General features: G+C 46.6%; 1 protein-coding gene across 11 annotated transcripts in view; it reads right to left on the reverse strand.

Annotated features, from left to right (window-relative positions):
- The window catches only part of ppfia4 (PTPRF interacting protein alpha 4), a 110,472-nt gene that overhangs the window by 24,147 nt on the left and 71,498 nt on the right, over nt 1–14,827 (reverse strand). For 10 of the 11 annotated variants that reach the window (XM_029694183.1, XM_029694185.1, XM_029694182.1 and 7 more), the window contains exons 2-9: nt 9,693–9,794; nt 9,460–9,624; nt 9,307–9,381; nt 7,317–7,388; nt 5,132–5,353; nt 4,625–4,771; nt 3,075–3,209; nt 2,733–2,816 (exon numbers count right to left, since the gene is read on the reverse strand). In XM_029694183.1, coding sequence (XP_029550043.1) covers nt 2,733–2,816; nt 3,075–3,209; nt 4,625–4,771; nt 5,132–5,353; nt 7,317–7,388; nt 9,307–9,381; nt 9,460–9,624; nt 9,693–9,794 — 1,002 coding nt within the window. The remainder of the gene's footprint in view (nt 1–2,732; nt 2,817–3,074; nt 3,210–4,624; nt 4,772–5,131; nt 5,354–7,316; nt 7,389–9,306; nt 9,382–9,459; nt 9,625–9,692; nt 9,795–14,827) is intronic. The other variant, XM_029694186.1, reaches the window with a different exon arrangement.

Genomic DNA, 14,827 nt, shown 5'->3' on the forward strand with positions numbered 1-14,827 from the left:
CATCAAAGGGCCTTCACCAAACTGTTGCCACAAAGTTGGAAGCACAGAATCGTCTAGAATGTCATTGTATGCTGTAACTTTAAGATCTCCCTTCACTGGAAAAATAGCCCCAGACCATTATTCCTCCTCCACCAAACTTTACAGTTGGCACTAAGCATTGGGCCAGGTAGCGTTCTCCTGGCATCCACCAAACCTAGATACGTCTGTCGGACTGCCAGATGGTGAAGCGTGATTCATCACTCCAGAGAACGCGTTTCCACTGCTCCAGAGTCGAATGGCGGCGAGCTTTACACCACTCCAGCCAACGCATGGCATTAAGCATGGTGATCTTTGGCTTGTGTGTGGCTGCTCGGCCATGGAAACCCATTTTTTGAAGCTCCCGACGAACAGTTCTTGTGCTGACGTAGCTTCCAGAGGCAGTTTGGAACTCGGTAGTGAATGTTGCAACCGAGGACAATGTTTACGCGATACGCGCTACACGCTACAGCACTCGGTCGTCCTCTTCTGTGAGCTTGTGTGGTCTACCACTTCACAATAACAGCACTTACAGTTGTCCGGGGCAGCTCTAGCAGGGCAGAAGTTGACAAACTGACTTTTTTGAAAGGTGGCATCCTATGACGGTGACACATTGAAAGTCACTGAGCAGGTGGACTTGCCTGCTTTGCATGTTATTTTGGCATTCATATCTGTCACATATCAGTTTGCAAACAATGTAAAATAAATATATATATATTTTAGTTAATAAAGCTTCCCTACAAACATGGTCTCTTTTTTGTTTTCTTGAGTAAGGCAGCTCCAAAATGCAGGTATTTCTGTCACGTCCTGACCAGTAAAAGGGGTTATTTGTTATTGTAGTTTGGTCAGGGCGTGGCAGGGGGTGTTTGTTTTCTGTTTCGGGGTTTTTGGTTTATGTTCTATGTTTTCTATTTCTATGTGGGTTTTCTAGTTTTTCTATTTCTATGTTAGTTTTGGGACCGACCTCCAATTAGAAGCAGCTGGTTGTCGATGCTTCTAATTGGAGGCCATATTTAAGTGGGTTTATGTTCTCTTGTGTTTGTGGGTGGTTGTTCCATGTATAGTCTTAGTACCTTACAGGACTGTTTTTCATTGTGCTTTTGTTCAGTGTTCATTTCTTTAATAAATCAAGAAGATGATTCACATCCCCGCTGCAGTTTGGTCCGATCATTACGACGCACATGACAGTTTCAGCCTAGCTCAATGCTTTCTATGGTGGTGGGGCAGCCAGCGGAAAATAAGGAGCTTAGGGGTAATGTTAATGGGAATGTTCTTTAGTTGCGCCGTGATTGTCTCAGTGTTCTGTCACTCATGGGGACACTACATCACTGCCGAATCTAAGGGTAGAGCTAGAAAATTCAAGCCCCTTGGGTGCTGCCATAGAGTTACATTAGAAGTGCCCATCCAAGAAGGTTCAAGGTCATTGGCCACAGATAAAATGACGTCAAATCACGTTATATCTACAGTAGCTTTGATTGGACTCAACATCATACTTTCAAAATCTTAGCTAGTAGTCATCATCATGAATCAAGTCCTTTTTAATCCTTGTCATAGTAAGAGAAATAATGAAGAGAAATTATAGATAAAACTTCAGTGCTCATCGGCCATTGGACATAAACATTACACATAAAGTTGTAAATCGCAAATTCAACAAAGAGTGGTTTGGAAGGAATCAGCGGCTAACTGCAAGCATTGCTAAGCAATCACTAGTCTGCTATTCAGTGCAGTGGTTGTGTGGTCCCCATTCTGGGTTTAAGGATCTCTTTTCTAAGCTTAAAATGATAGACATTCAACATTGGCCATGCTGTCAATCCAGCATTATTTCTGCCGTGCTCAAAACAACTGTTAACTTGGAACTGGGAAATCTGACTTCAGTGAGTTCAAGACAACTGGGAACTCGGGGAAAAAAAACGAGATCCGACTGTGAACGGTCATCCAACTCGGAATTGTAAATTGGGAACTCGGGCCACTTTCTAGAGCTCCGACCTGAAGATCACTGACATCATGATTCAACCTTGTTTTTTATTGAGTTCCCAGTTGTCTTGAAAGCACCATAAATCCAGAGAATGCCAGACTTTGATGACAAAGGACTGCCACGTCACCTTCATGTTCAAGTGAGCACAGCACAACAAGGTGATTCCAAAAATGTATTGTATACTGTAGCTAAGAAAGTAATACTTAGTGTATGTTGTGTAGTAAGCTGTTAGTAGCCCATGTTCCTCACCCTATTTTCCCCTCTTAATTTCACCTACTGTTCTGCCTTGGTAGGAAACGTAGCCTATAACCTGTTTTCGAGAAATAGCCTGGTGTAGCAGTGGTAAGGTGTTGGGTCTGCTTGTTGGGACTCTGCTGTTGGGACAGCTTAATGTAGGCCCCAACAGTTTGTGGGCACAGTTTGTCACTGTTATAGTGCAATTAATGTATTGTTTAGTGTTGTGTTGTGTAGTGGCTTTGCTGGCATGCATCCCTCACTCTGGGGCTCCCGTGTGGCGCAGCTAAGGCACTGCATCTCAGTGCTAGAGGCGTCACTACGTGTGTGTGTGAGGGAACATGAAGAGACAAAGTCAAGGGACCAGGCTAATGTGAAGCGTCGGCCTATGCTGCACTCAGAGAGAGGCCAGAGAAAGCCTGCAGGGCAAGACTGCACGCACGCACACACACACACACACACACACACACACACACACACACACACACACACACACACACACACACACCCTGCTCAGTTCCTGGTTCTTCTCCTCCAGTTGTGACTCCAGCTGTCTGAGTCGCTCCTCAACGTTGCCATGTCGCTCCTCGGCCTGCAGGGGGAGACACAAGACTCAACTCAATCAAAGCTGCATTCCAGTATTTACACACCGAGCTCTTTTTCACATTGTTTTGGTTAGTTATTGTTTTGGTTACTGTGAAATCCTACAACTATTACCAGATACCTTCACCTTACAGCTAGATACCTTCCTGTTGTCAGAATAACAAGTGTGCGTGCATCAAGATTGCTATGGTGGGTTCGATTGACATCCAGCCACCGTATGTTTAGGACTGTGACTGTGTGTTGTTACCTTGGTGAGGGCTGCCACCCTCTGTGCCAACTCTGCCTCCACCTCTGGTAGTGTCTCAGCCTTCCTCATGGTCTGAGCCAGTCTCTGCTCTGCCAACTCTAACAACTCCTGCAGCTGGCGCACCTTCTCCTCACTCTGACAGAGGTAAAGGGAGACAGAGAGGGAGGGAGAGAGAGAGGTGGAGAGAGGGAGAAGGAGGGAGAGAAAGAGGTAGAGAGAGGAGGAGGGAGAGAGATAGAGAGGGAGGGAGAGAGAGAGGTGGAGAGAAAGAGAGAGATGATCACATACATATTTGAGGTCATGCAGATGTTTTGTCATTGGCATAACTTAAAATGTTGAATTTTTATTATCAGTGGTTACAAAAGCACTGTTTGCTCCATATACAGTGAATGTACCAAACATCAGGAACACCTGCTCTTTCCATGACATAGACAACTGTGGGAAGCATTGGAGTCAACATGGGCCACAATCCCTGTGGAACACTTTCGAAACCTTGTAGAGTCCATGCCCCAATGAATTGAGTCTGTTCTAAAGACAAAAGGGGTGCAACTCAATATGTTTTGTAGACATGCTACTCATATCAGCTGAACTGCTTAGTTCTCTGGTAGGCTTGCCGACTGCTGACCAAGCACTATAGGTTTGCGTACATGTCAGAGTTGACTGAAACCAAATACCAAGCATTCATGTCTCTTCTATTTCTGTTACTTCACACTGTTACTTCTATGCAAGCTCAGACACAAGTCCCTGATACTAACTGGCGTGTGTGTGTGTGTGTGTGTGTGTGTGTGTGTGTGTGTGTGTGTGATAGATGGAACCTTAGAGGCCTGTCCCTGATGATGTCTCTGAGGTAGTAATGGATACTCTGTGTCACCCTCACATTCTCTGGCTTCAAGTGGAGATAAACTGAACTTCACCCTCAACTGAACGGTTGATGAACCATCATTGACCCCCGTCTGTGTGTGAGTCCCCTACCTCACCCCGTCCCCTCTTCATGTGAACCAGTATTGACCCCGTCTGTGTGTGAGTCCCCTACCTCACCCCGTCCCCTCTTCATGTGAACCAGTATTGACCCCGTCTGTGTGTGAGTGCCCTACCTCACCTACCTGACCCCGTCCCCTCTTCATGTGAACCAGTATTGACCCCGTCTGTGTGTGAGTGCCCTACCTCACCCCGTCCCCTCTTCATGTGAACCAGTATTGACCCCTGTCTGTGTGTGAGTGCCCTACCTTACCCCGTCCCCTCTTCATGTGAACCATCATTCACCCCCGTCTGTGTGTGAGTGCCCTACCTCACCCCGTCCCCTCTTCATGTGAACCAGTATTGACCCCGTCTGTGTGTGAGTGCCCTACCTCACCTACCTCACCCCGTCCCCTCTTCATGTGAACCATCATTCACCCCCGTCTGTGTGTGAGTGCCCTACCTCACCCCGTCCCCTCTTCATGTGAACCAGTATTGACCCCCTCCAGACTCCCTGAGATGTGTTTGTATGTGTCATACATACCTATGCACAGTCGATGGTGACTTATTCAGCATGTGTGTGTGTGTGTTACCTGTCGGTGCAGAGAGTCCTTGGTAACCAGTTCGTTCTCCAGTTTGTCGTTGAGGTCGTGGATGTGTGTGGTTTCCCTCTGAGCGGCCAGGTAACGTTTTTCTAACGTTGTAATCCGCTCCTCCATATCCTCCCTCTGCGCCAGCCCCTACAACAGGCAAATAGTAAGAGAGAAAATACAGTGTGTGTCTTCATACTAGGAAACATAACATAGAACCTTGCCGATTGACTCGGTACCGGTACCCCCTGTACATAGCCTCGTTATTGTTATTTTATTGTGTTACTTTTTATCATTTTTTACTTTAGTTTATTTGGTAAATATTTTCTTAACTCTTGTAAGTAAGCATTTCCCGGTAAGGTCTACACTTGTTGTATTCGGCATATGTGAAGTTTGATTTGCCTATTCCTTTGGACACTGGCGAGCTCTATACAATCAACAGTGTTTATGTTTATGAATGAGACATATCGATTCCCCCTTCTCTTTTCCTATCTCCTCAATTACACTCACCTCTCTCTGTTCCCTCTGTTGTTTGACTGACAGCTCTTCGCTGCGACTCAGGTCTCGGCGAGTGTTGGCTAGCTCCGCCTCCAGCTCTGCCACGCGTGTACTGAGCGTGCCCGAACGCTCGCGGCTCTGAGCCAGCTCATGATTGGTCCGATCCAGAAGCTCCTGCAGCTCCACTGACCTGCTGCCATCGTCATGGGCGTCTATGGAACCGTTAGGTAGCCTCTGAAGGGTCACACACACACACACACACACACACACACACACACACACACACACACACACACACACACACACACACACACACACACACACACACACACACTTGTTTTTTCAGAGAGAGAGAGATAGATAGAGTAAGGGGAGGTTGTATGTTGTCATGATGATGTTGTTTACACTTGAAGAGTGTTTCTTCTGCTAATGTTTGAGGTCTTAGTGACTCAGAAAGGCACCATTTGTGTGGTGTGTTTGTGTGTTTGTGTAGTGTGTAGTGTGTTTGTGTGTTGTGTGTGTCTGTGTGTTTCTGTGGTGAGATGTTGTTTTGACGTTTCTCTCTCACCCCAAAGTAAAATGAATTATGTGGTGTTAATGAACCTTCAGGGAGACACATTGAGACAGGCAGCGCAGCGGGCAGCCTTACTATCAGGACCTCCCTCCCTCTCTCCTATTCATCTATCTTCATACGCATGCACAGACCCACATGTTGCCACTCAGAGTCAGTATGACTCCAATTATTAGATTTTCCTCATTCATATCATAGCTAGAGAACATAAGAGTATCTGTCTGTCTCTGTCCCTTCCTGTAGAGTTCCTAGGGCCACATTTCCCACACTCGGTTCTCTAACCCCAAGTGGTGCACGTTTTGTTTTTTGCCCTAATATTACACAGCTGATTCCAATTATCAAAGCTTGATGATGAGTTGATTATTTTAATCAGCTGTGTAGTGCTTGGGCAAAAAAACATAACGTGCACTCAGGGGGGGGGGGCAGGACCGAGTTTGGGAAAGGGTGTGTTAGGCAAGGTCTATTTAAATAATTCCAGGAGCTGCCAGTCTGTCGGTAGGTATTAAGCTAAGGGTTAGGAAGGAGGTAAGGGTTGTGGTGAGGGGAAGCGTGTGTGGCTGGGTGGGGGTTAGACTACAGTGTGTTGACATGGCTCTGGGGCAGTGTGGCGCTGTGAAATAGGGGGAATCCGGACAAGGCTGCAAATCTCTCTCTCTCTCTCAGCTCTTAGCTCTCAGGGTGCAGGCTTTTCCTAGAGGGAGGTATAGACTAAGTGACTCGCTGCTAAAGAGGCTAAAAACAGCTACCCTCCACCCAGTACGCTGCTGGCACCCTGTGTGAGGAGAACGAAAGGGGCAAAGGGACCACTTCTCTCAACTTGTCACAACTGTGGAGTCAACATGGGCCACCATCCCTGTGGAACACTTTCGACACCTTGTAGAATACATGGCCCAAGGAATTGAGGATGTTCTGAGGGCAAAAGGGGTGCAACTCAAAATGTTTTGTACACTCAGTGTAGACATGCTACTCATATCAACTGAACTGCTTAGCTCTCAGGTAGGCTTGCAGACTGCACTGTTCTACTGTAGCACTCTTGACCAAAGAAAGAAACAACTAATTCTCTTATTATGATTATAAAGCATTATAACAGAACCCATACATCCCAGGTAAACGTCCAACCATGTTTCTAATGCTCAATAAATCCTCTGTCCAGAGAATTAGGTCATCTGACCCTCTTGTGGGATTTCTGACCAGGCACAAACTGTCCTCCATGTTTAATTACATAAAGTTTCATTATTCCCCATGGACAGATATAGACAGACACAGACAGGGTTACATAACACATGCTCATTTCATAGAATAATACTAGGAGGGAGAGAAGACAGGGCTCTTTGGTAGTACAGTAAGGCTCAACTGCATTGCAATCATCACAATGACAAAAGAGCATTAAACCACAGAGTAGATTCTGCATTTAGCCTAACTCATCAGCAATGTGTGTGTGTGTGTGTGTGTGTGTGTGTGTGTGTGTGTGTGTGTGTGTGTGTGTGTGTGTGTGTGTGTGTGTGTGTGTGTGTGTGTGTGTGTGTGTGTGTGTGAGAGCGCGCGTGTGTGAGAGAGAGAGCGAGAAAGACAGATGGACATACCAATAGACAGAGAAAGAGAGAGGAGGGAGACAGACAAACAGACCTTCCAGGTGGGTTTGGTAGCGTCATTCCTGTCCAAAGATTCTCCCTCCTTCCTCTGCCTCACAATGATCAGCTGCAGACACACACACACACACACAGAGGGCAAAGGGTCACCTCTAGGTGAAAGGCGGAGTAGCAGGCGTCTAACTGACTCTGGATGCAGGTTTGTCTACACTAGGTTGTGTTTGAGTGCTCGTAGGTAGGCATGTTTTGTCTTTAGGCCAGAATGAAGGAGGAGATCCAAAGCTGCATCACATTGCTCTTCAGGGACTCACACACAGAGACATAGGCGCACACACACACACACACACACACACACACACACACACACACACACACACACACACACACACAAAATAGAATTTGAACAGTTCTGACTTTTCCATTTTTTTTATTGTTTTCCTACCTTGTCGGGACATTTGGGTGAATTGTTAAGACATTGGGGACCTGACAAGGTAGGAAAACAAGTACGCGCGCGCACACACACACACACACACACACACACACACACACACACACACACACACACACACACACACACACACCTCTGAGCTGAGATGATTAGATGTGATATTGTTGTCCTGGTGAGGCCCTCTGGTCCCTCAGAATGTGTGGGAGTGAGATGGCTCTGCCCCCTCTATCTACCTGTCCTTCCATATCTCTTTCTCCCTTTCTCTCCAACTCTCTATGTGTATCTATTCTACAGTTTCCTACAGCAGCACCAATGGAAGCCCTGATTCCAGTTCCAGAGTTCTAACAGGCTGTGACTGTCCCCAGTTGAGACAGATGTTCCTGGCTGCTGCAGGCCCTAGACTCCCCATCCCATCGCTCCACACAGGAACATCACAGCACCAGGTACACACTTCAGGAAAATTCAGGGAATTCTGTAGAATGGGCAATGAACGTTTCTCTAAACGTTGCTCTAAACTTCCATACTCTTTTAGTACTGCTTCTAGAATAATCTGAGAAAGAAAATACAATGTGTTTTCCTGGCGATATTGTGGCCATTAAAATTCTTATCTCAAACAGTTTGCCAAACTGCATTTCTGTTCTATTCTATTCTGTTCTATTCTATTCTATGCAGGCTCCAGTGAGTTGGGGAGACAGTGGGTGAAAGGTGCAACACACAGTACAGGACCAAAAAATGAACCTAACAAGTTATTACTTTGGATCCCATTTGGGTTTTCCTGCGCACAGCACAGCTTGTACTGAATGTTTAGTCTAATTTGCCTTTGTAATGGATTCTTGTTGAACAGATGAGGACAGGAGAAAGGGAGAGAGAGAAAGATAGAGGGAACAAATTATTGAATGAACAAGTAAGAGACATTTTAACAGAAAGAGAGTGTGCCTTGGTTCTGTGTGTGTGCTTAAGAGAGGAAGGGAGCTAGAGAGAACAGAAGAGAGGGAGACAGAGAGAGAGAGAGAGAGACAGAGAGACAGAGAGACAGAGAGAGAGAGAACAGAAAAGACTGTCCCTTGGTTGCGTGATCACAGATCACTCCACCTGTACATAGCCCTTCTGTAAACAGCCTATCTATCTACCTCATCCCCATACTGTATTTATTTATTTATCTTGCTCCTTTGCACCCCAGTATCTGTACTTGCACATTCATCTTCTGCACATCTACCATTCCAGTGTTAAATTGCTATATTGTAATTACTTTGCCACCATGGCCTATTTATTGCCTTAACTTACCTCATTTGCACTCACTGTATATAGACTTTTTGTTTTCTTTTGTTCTACTGTATTATTGACTGTATGTTTTGTTTATTCCATGTGTAACTGTGTTGTTGTATGTGTCGAATTGCTATGCTTTATCTTGGCCAGGTCGCAGTTGCAAATGAGAACTTGTTCTCAACTAGCCTACCTGGTTAAATAAAGGTGAAATAAAATTAAATAAATTAAAAAAGTGTTGGTCGTTCAGAAAAGCTAGCAGACTGAGGGCATTAGCAGATGGCAGGTGAGGACACACACACAAAAACACACACACCTCCTGAGTTGTGGCTGATAACTGTCCCTCTAGTGTAGTCACTCTCTCAAGAGCCACCCGAAGCCTCTCACGCACCTGTAAGACACAACCACAGTGTTAGTTTGGGTTGGAATAAAAGCCTGGGTTTTCAGTGAGATAAAGGTACACACACACCTTCTCGTCCAGGGCTTTATGGTGTTCGAACAGGGACTTGAGGGCCTTGAGGACCTCCACCTCGCTGGAGACCCCAGAGGGAGGAGGAGCTTGTCTCTTCACCACCGTCATCCTAAGACTGCGCTCGTGACGAGACACCAGACACTCCAGGTGTTCCAAGAGAAGCTAGAGCAGAGACATCACACATGTTATACACATATTATACACTCAGTAACGCACGCACTCACTCTTACCCTGGTGTTGTTCCTCTCAGCTTTCAGTTCAGATATCTCCTCTTCTTTCTCCAGCAGTTGTTCCCGACACACGTTCAGCTCCTTGGTCAGAGTGGCAAACTCCTGGGGAAAAAAAACAGAAGATAAGATTGATGATTTCACATTTTCTAAAGAATTTACTGTTCTACAGACAGCGCTTGTAGAACCTTTCACATTCACATCACATGTTTATCCCACACCCTTTTTCACCTGCACCACAGGCCCCACCATTTCACCTGCACCACAGGCCCCACCATTTAACCTGCACCACAGGCCAAACACCATTTCACCTGCACCACAGGCCCCACCATTTCACGTGCACCATTAGCCTCATCATTTCACCTGCACCACGGGCAAAACACCATTTCACGTGCACCACAGGCCCCACCATTTTAACTGCACCACAGACCCCACCATTTCACCTGCACCATGGGCGCCATCATTTCACCTGCACCACAGGCCCCACCATTTAACCTGCACCACATGCCAAGCACCAATTCACCTGCACCACGGGCCCCACCATTTCACCTGCACAACGGGTCCCACCATTTCACCTGCACAACGGGCCCCGCCATTTCACCTGCACAACGGGCCCCACCATTTCACCTGCACCACGGGCCCCACCATTTCACATGCACCACAGGCCCCACCATTTCACCTGCACCACAGGCCCCACCATTTCACCTGCACCACAGGCCCCACTATTTCACCTGCACCACACCAGGGAGATACTGTGTTTTCTATCGCCACTTTACTTAGGGTATTTATGTCCAATCACCAGGATCCTTTCCTCTAAACAGCACAGTGTCAGTCAGAACCTGACAAAGTGTCCCAGTTGTGAGATGAACAGATGAATACTTACTATACATACAGGGGGAAATAATGGCATTACATGGCATAATACAGGAGCAGTGACACATACACTAGTCTGTTAAAACCCACCTCTCTGTTCTCTAATGTTGATTCTTGTTACTTAGGGGATAGGGCTGAGAGAGAAGGGGTGTGTGTGTGTGTGTGTATTACTGCATGTCTCTTGGCACTCTGTTGGCAGATTCCTGAGTCTCTGGCTCTGATCCAACTCCACTACCCTGCAGCTTTTAATACTCAGACACGCAGACACGCACACATAGATAGACCCATGGACACACACACACACACACATACGGAGAGAGAAACACGCAGTGTGGTGGGTCTCTAGACTGGGTGGGCCCTGTAGCAGTGAGACTGCAGTCTTGCGTGGTGTTATGAGTTTGGAGAAGCCCTCAGTACTAAAACTAATCAAAACAGCTGCTCCTCTCAGCCTACGTGGGCTAGGCCACACACACACACACATGCATACACACACACAAAATGTGACAAAGACAAGTGTCTGTGCTCCCGTCTCTATAATGACTATTCTGTTCTGTCCTGAGTCACTGAGTTTGGATTTCACATGAACACAAACACCCCACAAACACACACAGAGTATGGTTTTCAGATTACCCTGACTGGTAACGCAGAGAAGAAAGAGGAAGGAAAAGAAGAAGGGAGAGGAAAGGGAAAAAAGGGTCAGTGCTTTCATTTTACCATTGTTTTTCACTGGAGGCCAGTGGAAACCTACAAACAGATGTTCCATCTCACTGTCTCTCACTGTCTCTTCCAATCAGAGCAAAAGCCTCAACACCCCCCCTCCACCTCATCCTTTTAGCTGCTCCCTCTCTCCTCTCCTCTCCTCCCTCTGTCCCTATCAGCTTCTCGTGCAAGTCAGGAAAAAGCAATTGGGAGAAGCTTAGATTCATAAACGCTTGAGAATAAACAAAAGGGGATTGAAAACACGCATCCTTGATCAGAGATGAGTGTTGTTCATTCTCCCCTCCAACCCTACACTCTTTATCTATCATCCTTTCACACAGAATAATCAACCAACATCATGGCTTTGTATTTGAGCTGTAATTCTGAGTGTGTTGAATGATGTCATGGTGCCCTGCAGACTAGTTCATAAAAGATCCAGATGGCTTTAGTGCTTGTTGTGGTTCCATGGACCATGGTTACCCCTGAGAGAACTGGAGCAGTACTGAGGCCTGATGGGAAATGAAGTTCCAGGTATCGTGTTGGTTATTCTATGGCAGGTCTTGAGTAGGAAGGGCTCACACAGAGGACAACTACTGCTGCTATCTCTCTCTGTGTCTCCATCTCTCTAATACACACTCAAAGGCTACATATTGAAGCTGGAAAATCTTCTGGAAGTCCGGAAAAGGCCATTTTGTCTACCACAAACCACAATCCGATGTGTGAGATGTGTGAGTGTGTTGGTATTTCTGAGTTAGACTGTGAGTCGTTGCCAAGCAATGCTGAGCTCAGACATTGTAAAGGGATTTCTCTCCTTGGCTTCCTTAAGCAGTTTGGGATTAAGGGATGAAAGCAATATGCTGGACTGAAAAGTGTATGTGTGTGTGGTGTGTTGGTGTGTGTGTTTCTCGTTCTCTGTGTGTATGTAGGATGTTGTACTACAGTCTGACAGACCCAAACTCTCTAAGGAAATCAATTCTAGATTCCACATCGAACAGACAACAAAACTCACACGCACAATATCAACACACAAGTACACATTCACTGTATTTTAGAGCCAGATGAGTCACTTTAGAACAGTCAGTCAAACACATCCAGTTACTGTCTTTACAGCTCAGGGAGAATGACCTTCAGTAAGTATGTGTGTACTGCAGAAATAGAATAAACACACTCTTGTATTAGAAGTGTGTGTAAATGTGCGTGTTAGGTTTTACAGTTTTAGCCTACGTCATACACTTAGGCATTTAAATGAAGCCAAACCCTGAGACACGCAAGTGACACAACCCCCTTTACAACATCTGAACACACCGCGTGTGTGTGTGTGTGTGCGCCTCGAGTCACTATTATAGATAGGATAGGAGAATTGGCTAATCTTGTCGTGGTGTAATTGACTTGTAAACCCCTGTGTTTGTCTGTGCGTGTGTTTAGTGTCTCAGTCCTCCTGGGATTGGTGGAAAGATAATTAACACTACACTTCCTGGACCAATCACATTAGAGGAAAGTGTGCTGGAACTGTCAATCACAATAAAGCCCAGCATCTAGAGGGACTTACACATTGTTCTCTTTTTAAAGACTGCTCCTCAATCAGCACTTTTTCTCAAACAAGGACACACAAAAGCACGCACTCTATCTATGGCTGAGTGATACTTAGGGCTCTATTTTCGGCTGGTGTTAAGCCTGTACAACTGTCAAATGCACGCTCGTTTGCAATTTGGACCTGTTAATGCAGCGCTCTTCTATTTTCAAACCCTAGCACCAGGATTGATCATTTACCTGTCTTATATGAGCTTGTTTGTGCTGAGGTGGAAGGGCTCACACTATATCACAATATCTGAGGTGTGTTCTTTAAAACGTGCGTCAAAGTCCCAATTTCAGTTTTCGCTGGTCAGGATATTTGACTCTAAAAAGCAACTAAGCCCTTTGAAAATGGCCTGTGTGTCATTGATATGAGTCATAAACATTTATTATATTGTCAAAATATACTACAGTGTAAATAGGATAATTTGGTCATAAAGTCAGTCTCGTCTAAAACGGAGTTTGGAACCTCAGTGCGTCGTCACAAGGAAAAAATAAAGGTTGGATTACAATCATGTAAACAAATGATGCCAAGCTCCACATGCAAATCGCCCCTCCTCCCACTTCCCTTCATTGAGGGGTGCTTTGCTTGCATTGGTTTTGGACCCAGGCTGCCTCCCGGGCATGAGCCAGGTGCCCTGTTCAAAGCCCATGTCGAAGTCTGCTCAAAACAAAAGTGACGTAATTAGCACGTGAGTAGGATTCTGCTCGCCCCAGCATGCATTTGTAGTATTCTTGTGTGCTGCTGTAGCCCCTTGCATTAGCTACTGTCATGGAGTTCACTAAATATTTTCATAAAGAAACTGATAAAACACACAGGTGCTAAATCAAGGTGACTTACAAAGATGAGAAGGTACCAAGAGCAAGAGAGGGAGTGAGGTGATGTAGTGTCCACAACAAAATAATCATTGTGGAATCTGAAATCCCAAAAGTATGATGGTGTACAGTACTTACTATTTGCACATGCTAAAATAAAGAACAAGGTGGGTAGATAACTAAGTGTGTCATTGTAGCAAAGTATTTATAAACTAAAAATCTGATCTCTTAAACGTTTCGTTCATTATGTTCTTGTAACGGCTGTCGTAGTAATGAAACCAAGGTGCAGCGGAGGATGTGTGTTCAGCTTGAAATTTAATTGAAAAAGAGAACACTACAAAAATAAACAAAAGACGACAGCAAAACAGTCCTGTCAGGAAATACTCTACACAGAAAACACTAGACAGAAACAATCACCCACAAAAACCCAAAGGAAAAACAGGCTACTTATGTGTGACTCCCAATCAGCAACAACAAACTACAGCTGTGCCTAATTGGAAGCCACACGGCCAAAATCAACGAAACAAACCAACCTAGAAAAAAGAACATAGAACGCCCACCCAATGTAACACCCTGTCCTAACCAAAATAAAGAACAAAAACCCCTCTCTATGGCCAGGGCGTTACAGTACCCCCCCAAAGGTGCGGACTCCGGCCGCAAAACCTGACTCTGAAGGGGAGGGTCCGGGTGGGCCTTCTTACGGCGGCGGCTCAGGTGCGGGACGTGGCCTCCGCTCCACCCTCGGCATCGCCCACTTAGGTGGCGCCCCTGGCCGCGCCGGAGGACTGGTGGGCGACCCTGACTGCGCCCGGCTGGCGGGCGATTCTGGTTGCGCCCGGCTGGCGTGCGACCCTGGCTGCGCCCGGTTGGCGGGCGACCCTGGCTGCGCCCAGCTGGCGGGCGATTCTGGTTGCGCCCGGTTGGCGGGCGTCCCTGGCTGCGCCCGGCTGGCGGGCGACCCTGGCAGCTCCGGGCTGGAGGGCGGCTCCGGCGGCACTGACCCAGGATTCACCAGACTGGGGAGACATGAAGGAGGCCTGGCCCTGGGCGCAGGCACAGGACTCACCAGGCTGGAGAGACATGAAGGAGGCCTGGCCCTGGGTGCAGGCACAGGACTCACCGGGCTGGCGGGCGGCTCTGGCGGCTCCGGACAGGCGGGCGGCTCTGGCGGCTCCGGA

The sequence above is a fragment of the Salmo trutta genome, chromosome 16, assembly GCF_901001165.1.
Source record: "Salmo trutta chromosome 16, fSalTru1.1, whole genome shotgun sequence".
NCBI classification, from domain to species: Eukaryota; Metazoa; Chordata; class Actinopteri; order Salmoniformes; family Salmonidae; genus Salmo; species Salmo trutta.